Source organism: Camelus bactrianus, chromosome 18, assembly GCF_048773025.1.
Source record: "Camelus bactrianus isolate YW-2024 breed Bactrian camel chromosome 18, ASM4877302v1, whole genome shotgun sequence".
NCBI lineage: Eukaryota > Metazoa > Chordata > Mammalia > Artiodactyla > Camelidae > Camelus > Camelus bactrianus.
In genome coordinates this window covers 6,210,948-6,219,999 of record NC_133556.1, presented here as the reverse complement: position 1 = coordinate 6,219,999, position 9,052 = coordinate 6,210,948, and the positions used below count along the sequence as shown (strand labels likewise).

Genomic DNA, 9,052 nt, shown 5'->3' with positions numbered 1-9,052 from the left:
GTGCGGCCCAGGGTCTGGGATGGAAAGCGGGTCGCTGGATCTTGTGTCAAGTGCAATAAAGAGAAGCCAGAAGCCCTCTAGGTTGCCCCTTAGGTGTGTGTGTGTCTGAGAACGAAAGCGGTGCGTGGCGTGGACGCGGTCGCCTCCACATACACCACGCGGTGCGGCTGTTCGTCCATCTGGTGCGTAGGCCCCGCCGCCCCCACCGCCAGGGGGCGCCCGCGGGACCCCGGCGGGAGCGCGCGCCACGTGGCCCGGAAACGCGCTGGGCGCTGGCGTCACGAGGCCCCGCGAGGTGGGCCGAGACCTGGGCTTGCAGAGACGCGCTGGGTAGCGCGGTCGGCCAGGGGACGCCGGGCCCGAGTCGGGGCCGCGAGTGCGAGGCGGGAGGCGCGGGAGGCCCGAGTGGTGCGGGCGCAGGGTGCGGAGGTGCCGCCCTGCCCCCAGTCCCGGCATGTTGCCCTGGTACCCCCGGCGGTGGAGCGTGGGCGAGGAGCAGGCGCCCGAGGAACAAGGCCTTTCGGCAGGCAGCGACCCTGGCGAGGCCTGGGACTCTGGAGAGGAATCCCTGGGGGAGCTGGGAACACCCCCACAGGACAGGTGAGGGGCTCCACCAGCAGCACTTGGGGGAAATCCTACTGGGGGCCCACAGTGTGAGAAAATCTGTTGTTCCTACCGAAGAATGGGTACGATCAGTCTCCCCGTACTGGGCACCCTTGGTCCTGCCTTGGAAATACTCAGACTCAGAGCGGGGAGGTGACTGGGGGAGGCTGTGAGCATCAGTACTGCCCCCTCCCAGTCCTCAGCCCAGGTCCCGAAGGCCTTCCTGGACCCAGCAAGAACAGCTGCTGTCATGGCCTCCCCCAGGCTTGGCTGCCCAGCAACCCCCTGGAACCACAGGTAGGTACAGAGTGCTGCCACCTTTACCCCCAAGACCCTATTACCAACTCCTGAATCTGTTTTAATCACTTAAAGTATTCCCCCCAGTTCCTGTCTCCCCACAAATGACCTGGGAGTTGGCTCCACCAAGGATGACCCTGCTGGCACCATGGGACCCCAACTATGAGGCTAAAGCAGGACCTCGCCTAGTGTGGGTGAGTTGGGGGTACCTGTGGCTCCTGCCTCTGGTGGGGCAGGGATGCCTTGAGAGGGGGCTGAAACTTCAGGAATCTTTCCTGACCCTCCATAGGGGCCCAGCTGTGCGTCTGGAGCCTCCTTCTCAGGCCGGACCTTGTGTCATCCTTCATTCTGGCCGCTGTACGAGGCAGCTTCAAGCAGGGTCCTCAGGCCTGGTCTAGCAGGACATCAGAGTGGAGAGCAGGTGTCCAGGGATGCAGGTACTGCCCTCGGTCCCCTCAGGCTCTGGAGTGAGGCTGCATGAACTCTGCGGGGGGACCAGTGCAGAGCTTGCCACCGTACCCACTTCTCCACAGGGCTCCCAGTGATGTGCTGTGAAGATGTCTTTCTTTCAGACCCACTGCTGCCTTGTGGGCAGCGTGTTCCCCTGTACCTGTCTGAGGCCCCTCACCAGGTGAGCGCTCTTTCCGCCCTGGCCTCACCCCAGCCGTCACTCAGGCATTGGGAGGAGACACTTGCCCCTCCTCTCTCCTCAGGTCATGGGCTGTCTGAAGCTGCTGCTCCCACCCCCGATCATGTCCCCCTGGGTCCTCCCCACTCCATCCTCTGGCTGCTGCACCACCTGGCTCAGTGGGCCTGAGCTGATAGCCCTCACCGGCCTCCTGCAGATGAGCCAGGGAGAGCCGAGACCCAGCTCATCCAAGGCTCCCACGCCCCCTGCTGGCCCCCTAGCCCCTATCTCTGACCACCCAGGCGCCAGTGGTGGCCGGAGCTGTTCTCACTGCACTGACCCATCTCTCCCAGGGGCCTCAGACACCCATTGTCCATAGCCTCTCTGGAGGCAGGATGGGCCCCCTTACTTCCCTAGGCAGTTCTGTTGACAATAAAAGTGTTGGTTTGCAAACCGGCTCCTTGTGACAGCAGAGTGAGACGTGAAGGCAGAGATGGGGTTTCTTCCTCCACCACGGCTTTGGCTGTCTCCCCTCAAATTCTTGTTACTCATTGGCTACCCTGTACAGTGGGGCAGGGGAGTCCATAGCCCTAAGACCTTTCTAGGCTGATCAAGCAGGGAACCTTTAATGGGGCGGGAGTGTACTTAGTCCCTTTGACTCAGCGTGTAGAAAGCAAGGACTCTCGTCAGTTCTGCCAGCTCGGGGAGAAGGGAGGATTGTGTGAGCACATAGCTGGCATTGGGAGAGGCGAACTAGGGAGTTAGGGGTGTCACATCACTTTTAGGGGGCACCAGCATAAGATAACTGGTACTGTCAACCCTCTTGTGCTGGGGCCCAGGTGTTCAGCCCTGGGACAGGGCTGGGCTTAGTTCTTTGGCTCTGAGGAGACGCCAAGCAGGCACTGCAGGGGAGGTGGGGAGGAGCGAATCCATGTCTTCATCGTTAGAGGCAGGGTTGGGGGCCAAGGATGACCTGAGATTCTGGAGTGATGTTGCAGGAACTCTGTGAGGAAACAGAATCAGAGCTTTGACTGAGAAAGAAATTTGTAGGTTGGTTTGTTGGGGGAGGTGGAGAGTTTTAGGATTTTATCCTGTAAGAGAATCCAACTTCCTGGTGAATCTTCTCCCGAAGATTTCCCAGGCGTCACAGCTGGAAGGGGCAGGGTAGGTGCCTCTGCAGTAGGTGGCAGGGCAGTAGGTGGCAGGGCCCTAAGGGGCAGCTCGGTGCCTCTGCCTGTCATGTCCTAACGGACATCTGGGTTTTAGAGCCTCTCCGTCTTGGGGAAAGGTTTGTGGGGTTGAGGGGCGGCAGGAAGGCATTGTTAACTTTGCCCTGTTTTTTCTCTCTCCATCCCTTCTGTCGCTCAGCTAGGCCTGGCAGGGTTGCTGGGGTCTCCTCACCCGGGCCTCCCTGAGGTTCTGGAACTCGATGCGTGCATAGCTGTGCAGGTGCTGCCTGGTCTTGGGGGCATCGCCTCGCGCCTCCAGCGGAGGGACCAGGTCCAGGTCAACGTAGTTGAGGCTGCCGTCAGGGAGGTCGGGTATGGCAGTGCGCATTCCTAAGTGCTCAATGCACACGTACTCCCCGGCTAACTGTGACGGTGGCCGCAAGCATGGCTGAGCCCCGGCTGGTCCCCAGCTGTCTTCGATGCCAAGACAAAGGCCTTGGAGCCCAGGTCCAGGTGCCCCGGCCCTGTAGGAATGGGGAATGGAGCTTAAGGAAAAGGGCTGTGGTGTGCAGTGGCTCATGGACACGTATTCCGTGCTTCCTGCATCCTGAAGCAGCCGGTGGGGAGAGGCTCTGGCAGAGGCAAGAAGGCCCCGGGGCGCCATCACCATATAGCCACTGGCTTGGCCACCCTCCATGGGCTCATAGTCACTCCCTGCTCCCATGGTTATGTAGCCCCCTCCCTGCTCCAACCCCTCGGGGTATGAGGCTGCTGCCCCCAGCCTCGCCAGGGTCTTAAGGGTTCCTTGCTGGCTTCTCGCACCCAGGCACCCCCAACGGTTCGGGCCGCTTGATTGGGCCGCAGAGGCGGGGGTCTCAAAAGATTGGGGGAAAGAGGGTCTGGAGGCGCTCATCAGGGGCTTTCTTGTTAGTGGCTCGGCCCTGCCACTGACACCACTGTCCCCAATTCGTTTCATGGCGGCCAGGACTGTCTCATGAATGCTTTGGGCCACCACAGCATCGGGAGCCTGTAGCCACAGCTCCCCAGAACCTGTGGGTGCCGAGCGGCCGAGTTCCAGGAAGAAGAAAGAGTCTGCGTGGCCGCAGCGGCGCACACTGAGTAGGGACAGGCACAGGGCCAGCGGCGGAGATGCCTTGGTGGCCTCGGAGCCTCTGCCCGCGGGCTTCCGCATCAGGCTCAGTACCCCAGAACCCAGACACAGGCGGTAGCTGCCGCTGCCCAGGGCTCGTGTCCTCCCCAGCCCCTTGGGCCTCAGCGTCACGGGCCAGACGTCCTGAAACGGAGCGAGGATCCGGGCCTCGGGGTCTTCGTGGGAGCTGGGACCTAGAGAGACAATGGGCAGGTCATGGGGGCTCCCGGGCCTGGAGGTTGTAGTCACTGTGCCCCGGGGACCGCAAACAAGAAAACGGCTCATGTTTGGGCTTGGTTTGGGAGACCTGGGGCAGGGACAGCCCACGAATAAACCAAATCCACGATCACCCGACCCTCCCGCCCCAGCCACGTCTCGAGCGGTCTAGGGCTCGGGCCTCACCGGCGGCGGCGCGCGCCTCGAGCAGGGCGCAGTACCACGCTTCTTGCTCCGCCTCGCTGGCCGCCGCCACGCCCAGACTGCGGTCCCGGGTGTACAGGACGATCAGGTGGCGCCGGCGCGCGTCCACGTGCTTGCTGATGGTGCACGCGCCCGCCAGGCTCACGCTGAGCTTGGGCGGCCGGCGGCCCGCGTGGAACAACTTCTCTGTCTCGTAACACTCGAGGCGCGGCGGGTCAGCTCGGAGCACGAAGAAGCGGCGGCGCTGGGACTTCTGCTTCCGCAGGTGGCCGCAGAGCCGTACATCAGGCGGGCAGGTCCAGGATGGCGGCGGATCCAGAGCCAGCTCGGCCGACCGGGACTCCGGGGTCGTCGTGGGGCCACTGCCTTCGGGCTTCATCCCGGGCTAAACGCAGTCAAGCGAGGAGGGTGGGTCTGAGACGGCTGGAAGAGGCTAGAGGAGGTGGGGTAGAAGTAGCGGTCCCCGGGGAGGAGGGCAGCGTCCTGACCCGCCGCCACCCGTCTTGATGCCCAGCGCCTCTTCCCCGCTCCCGACGTGAAGTTTGGGGCAGAGAATCTGCACGCAGCGTGTGTCCCAGTGGCTGCTCGGGAGTCTGAGACACCCGGGGCTCCGACCGCCTCCCAGGCTCGCTCGACCGCGCCTCCTGTCGCCTCCTCTACCCTCCCTCCCAACACGGGCCGTGCCGAAGTCCCCACCCCCGCGAGGTTAACCCTAGAGCGCCCCGGAGCTGGACGCCGGGGGTGGAAGTGGAGTTCTGAGTTGGAAAGTCCAGGAAGGCCTCCACCTCACCCTACCCACGCCCTTGGAGTGGGCTTTCGCAGGGGTGGCGGGCGTCTCTGCCGAGAAAGCGATGATGTGAGGCAAGTGTGAATGGAGCTACGTCTGTGGTGACCGCGCGGGGCGGTGGAGTCCGCAGTCCTGGAGATTAGGGGGTCGCTAAACCGGGCCACCTTTCAGAAGCACCCACTTCCGGCTCCCGCCACTCCCCACTGTAGTGTACCCCCTGCCCACCGAGGAATGCTTCTGTTCCTGCCCATGTAATCCTAGGAGCCAGGGCGGCCAAGCGCTGGGCTATGCCGATTTCAGAGGAGCTAGAGGCTCAGTTTCTTTGCGGGGTTGGGGCGATAGGAGGTGTCTTGGGATAAATTAATCCTGGATCATTCCCTGTGCACAGACCTTACCCACCAGCATCCCAGACAGATGGCCACTGAGGGAGATCCTTTGGAGGGAGAGACCATTTCTCAGGGGCACTTCCTTCTCGCTGCACGATTGCCCTCAGCCCCTCCTCACCACCACCATTCAAAAATTCCACTGCCCAGGCCAGCCGAAGGCTCTGGTCACAGAAATAACAGACTTTCTGGTGGAGGTATCTTTTGCCCCGTGCATCTTGAGAGGTTTGAGATGGGGTTGGGATTCAGACATGTTTACATCCCACTTCTGATCCTTCCAAGGACCACCCACTCCCACTGAGGGTGATGGAGCTGGTCCATCTACGCTCTGCAAGACAAACCGGCAGCTGACACATGGGTGGGGGCCTTACAGGACCTTCAGATACCACTGTCATGGCAAGTAGGGTACCTGAAGTGGAGAGCTGAGGGTTTGGGAGAAGAGGGCAACTGTGGTTCCTGTTGAAGATAGTATTTAGGGAGAAGCCCCGGGTGTCTCCAGGTGAGGAAGGAGAGGTAACAAGTACTGAAGCTCAGCAACCTGGTTCTTATTCTCAGACTAGTCGGAGGGCCAGAAAAGCCTGAGGAGGGAGATCTAGGCTTCCCATCCACAATTCTCCACTTCCCAGGCCTGGGAGGAAGGGGCCCACCTACAAGCTGAAGTACCGGAGAAGCTAGTGGTGTTATGTGCAGGGAGGCTAGGATCCTCGAACATCCCTTAAGGGTCATGGTGACAGTGTGATGCAGGGCACCACCTGGCATCGTGAGGTTGGGCATCTGGCCAGCAGGCAGGCAGCGCCCAGGGCCTGCTCCAGGTGCCTCCGGGTCAACCAAAGCCTCTCCAAGGTGTGGGAGAGGTGCTGGCAGCTCAGGTAGTGCACTGATGGGTGTTGCCAGAGAGAAGCAGGTATGTGACAGATCCTGAAGTGGCCACCAAGAGAGTGTTCAAAGCCATAGCCTCCAGTGTGGCCTTGACATATGCACCATGTGCAAAGTGGCAGGGACACAAAAGGCATCTGCAGGCCCATCTCCTTCCTAGCCTTGGTGCTGCCTCGAGGAGCAGGGCACCCCCACGGCCCATGTACCTGCTGTGCCCCCGGCCTGGAGCCTTACTCCCCAGGTTTGATATGAAGTTACCCGCAGGAGGGTCTCTTCATATCTACTCCTTCCTGCTCCCCACCAGTCAGGCCACCTTGCAGGCCCCCGGCCCATGTGAAATCACAGCAGAGTCACAGGGACCAGCTCCAGACTGCCTCGTGTCATTGAACCCCTAGCTCTAGGTAAAGATAAAGCAAGAAACAGCAGGAATCTGAGTGCCTGGATTCCAGGCAAGCAACCATGGTCGAGTGGGTTGGTAATCAATGCCAGGTGATTTAGCCTGCTGGGTACCAGGAAAAGCCTGGAGCCAAACAACGGGCCTAATCAGTTGCCCTGGCAACAACACTGCCCTTGGCTCTGCCCGGACAAGATTTATTTTAGCCTGTTGCCCTGGTAACTCAAGTTGCTCCAGGAAGCAGTAGCACCTCAGCTCTGCTGGGTGAGAACACCTCCTCCACCCTGAGGGGGTCCACCTGTGCATCTGGCTGCCAGGTGCAGGGCAGCCGTGGGAGCGGCTCTCCACGTTCTAAGTGCCTATGGGAAGCTCTTGTTACCAAAGAGCAGCCTACAGGGAGGAGATGGGGCACTATGGCCTGGCTCTTCCCGTGTGCCCCTCTCCTCCATCCCAGGTTCTCACTTCTCTGTGGTGGGGGATACAGGGACAGCGCCATCCCCTTCCTCCATCCCTCCCCCACTGTGGCTCCCAGGCCACAGTGGAGAGAATGGAGGGCTTGACAGAGGTTCTGGGGACTGGCTTCCTGCTTCCTCACCCACAGAGGTAGCGCCGGTGACCTGCTGAAGGCTGGGGTTAAGCCCGAGGACTGTTGCCTTCAGAGCACGGTCACAGCACTGGCCAGGGTTACATGAGGACTTGGTCAGAAGCCTGGTGGCAGCCTGGGTGAGTCCCTCCAGCCTCCTGGTGTGGGTCCAGATTTCTAACCATCAGGCAGGGCCTGCAGGGAGGCCCTGGGGGTGAGGCAGGGGGGACACAGCCCAGTACTTAAGACACTTCCTATCAGGTCAGAGGTTTTTCCACCCTTACTGCCTGCCTGCCTGGAGAGAGGGCCCAGTGGAGGCAGCACCAGGGCTGTTCCACGCCAACAGGCAGCTGCAGTCCTGGTCTCGGCCTGTGCCCGGGGAACTCTTGGTTTTTCTGCCCAGGAGTCAAAGGCTGACCCAGCATAAATTCTCTGACTGGTTGTCCTGCCCTGGCCAGTGAACTGGCTGCAGTCCATGTTGGACAGAGTGACTGGGAGGCGTGGAGGGGGGACCGCAGGGAGGTCCTGGGCCTGGGCACCAAGCAGTTAATGAGATCCCTGGGAAACAGCAGGCACGTGACTGAAACACACAGGAGGAGGCACTGTAGATCCTGGGCCTTTAAATCTCACCTCCAAACCTCAGTGTTTTTGGCTAGGAAAGGAGAGGTGGGGGAGCTGGGGAGAAAAGTCATCTCCTCCTACACCACACAGACTTCAGCTTCCCTCCCCTCCCTGGCTCTGAGCTCCCTGGCTTCTGAAAGGGAAACAGAAGGAAACAGAGAGATAATCAAGGGTGACAGAGAAAAATACTGGGAGAAGGGGACAGAACATGAAATAACCAGGGGGGAAAAAGATGGTGGTCCAACCTGGAAGCACCCCTGGCAGATGGAAAGAGGGAACATAGACAAGACAGGATGGGGACTGAGCCCTGGGAAGGTGGGGGAGGCCACACCTGGTGTGCAAAGAGCAGCAGCTGGAGGTATTTCCAGAAAAATCCTTAAAAGTAAGTGAGTGATAACATAGTCCCCACCTCTCCTTGCTGTCAGGCTGCTAAAGGTCATTGGGTGGAAAGACCCAGAGAAATCCCAAGAATGAACAGCTGAAGGCCAGAGTTTCTGGGCAACCATGGAAGGGGGAGAGCCGCTCCTGACAGCAGGGCTGAGCCCTGGGCCTCTCCTGCACCAGGTGAGATGTTTAACCCAAGCTGTCTGTCTTGTCACCACACAAACAGCCCAGACAACACGACTGTTGACACAACATCCCAGGTGGAAAGGTATGGGGGAGGGCTGAGGATGCACCTGACCCGGAGTGGTTCTAGCCCACCTCCCTGCTGGCTCCTCCTCCTTTGTCCCCCTCGCCCCAGCTCCCTCCGTTGCTAAAACTGGACTCCAGTTCACACAGGGACTGGCTCTGTCCTGGGCCACCAGCAGCATCATCACCAACCTGGGCAGTCACATGGACTGACATGCGGCCCCTCGAGCTGACCCAGAACAAGACCACGAGAGTCTTTTTTCTTTCAAATGCGGTTCTTTTCCAACATTGCTTGCAACAGCTTTGGTGCAGAGGTTTGGGGGCTGGGGGGCAGGGGAAGCATGTGGAAAAAAGAAAGGAACAAAACAGCCAATTGCACAAAGCCTTTCCTCGGAAAAGCCCAGGCTCTGGGGTGGTCGGGACTTGTGGCTCCCTCCCCCACAACCCCTGGAGCCCCGGCTTTGCTGGTCCAGGCACAGATGGGGCTGCATCCCATTCCCCGTGTAGAGAG

At 60.5% G+C, this 9,052-nt stretch overlaps 2 protein-coding genes across 3 annotated transcripts; one reads left to right on the top strand and one right to left on the bottom strand.

Moving 5' to 3' along the window:
- The first annotated feature begins 105 nt into the window (after nucleotides 1–105).
- SAP25 (Sin3A associated protein 25) lies at nucleotides 106–1,981 on the top strand. Its single transcript, XM_010967111.3, has 6 exons — nucleotides 106–600; nucleotides 800–900; nucleotides 988–1,094; nucleotides 1,190–1,337; nucleotides 1,434–1,531; nucleotides 1,614–1,981. Exons 1-6 carry the CDS (start codon nucleotides 455–457, stop codon nucleotides 1,905–1,907), a joined length of 894 nt encoding a protein of 297 aa, XP_010965413.2. The 5' UTR covers nucleotides 106–454; the 3' UTR covers nucleotides 1,908–1,981.
- A 176-nt stretch (nucleotides 1,982–2,157) lies between these two features.
- Nucleotides 2,158–9,000, bottom strand: LOC105078567 (uncharacterized). Of its 2 annotated transcripts, none has more exons than XM_074345803.1 (4): nucleotides 8,734–9,000; nucleotides 4,250–4,700; nucleotides 2,930–4,041; nucleotides 2,158–2,531 (listed from the first exon to the last, which is right to left on the bottom strand). In XM_074345803.1, exons 2-4 carry the CDS (start codon nucleotides 4,644–4,646, stop codon nucleotides 2,472–2,474), a joined length of 1,569 nt encoding a protein of 522 aa, XP_074201904.1. In that variant the 5' UTR covers nucleotides 4,647–4,700; nucleotides 8,734–9,000; the 3' UTR covers nucleotides 2,158–2,471. The 2 variants fall into 2 exon arrangements, with proteins under 2 accessions (XP_074201904.1, XP_074201903.1); XM_074345802.1 differs by having other exon boundaries at nucleotides 4,250–4,652.
- Nucleotides 9,001–9,052: the final 52 nt, after the last annotated feature.

Excerpts from the sequence above, each read along its gene's own strand:
- SAP25 (XM_010967111.3), top strand. The coding sequence starts at position 455 with ATGTTGCCCTGGTACCCCCGGCGGTGGAGCGTGGGCGAGGAGCAGGCG. Across the intron at positions 601-799 it reads GGAACACCCCCACAGGACAG|TCCTCAGCCCAGGTCCCGAA; the intron begins GTGAGGGGCTCC and ends GCCCCCTCCCAG. Across the intron at positions 1,532-1,613 it reads TGTCTGAGGCCCCTCACCAG|GTCATGGGCTGTCTGAAGCT; the intron begins GTGAGCGCTCTT and ends CTCTCTCCTCAG.
- LOC105078567 (XM_074345802.1), bottom strand. The coding sequence starts at position 8,757 with ATGTCAGTCCATGTGACTGCCCAG. Across the intron at positions 4,042-4,249 it reads CGAGGCGCGCGCCGCCGCCG|GTCCCAGCTCCCACGAAGAC; the intron begins GTGAGGCCCGAG and ends TTGTCTCTCTAG. Across the intron at positions 2,532-2,929 it reads AGAACCTCAGGGAGGCCCGG|AGTTCCTGCAACATCACTCC; the intron begins GTGAGGAGACCC and ends GTTTCCTCACAG.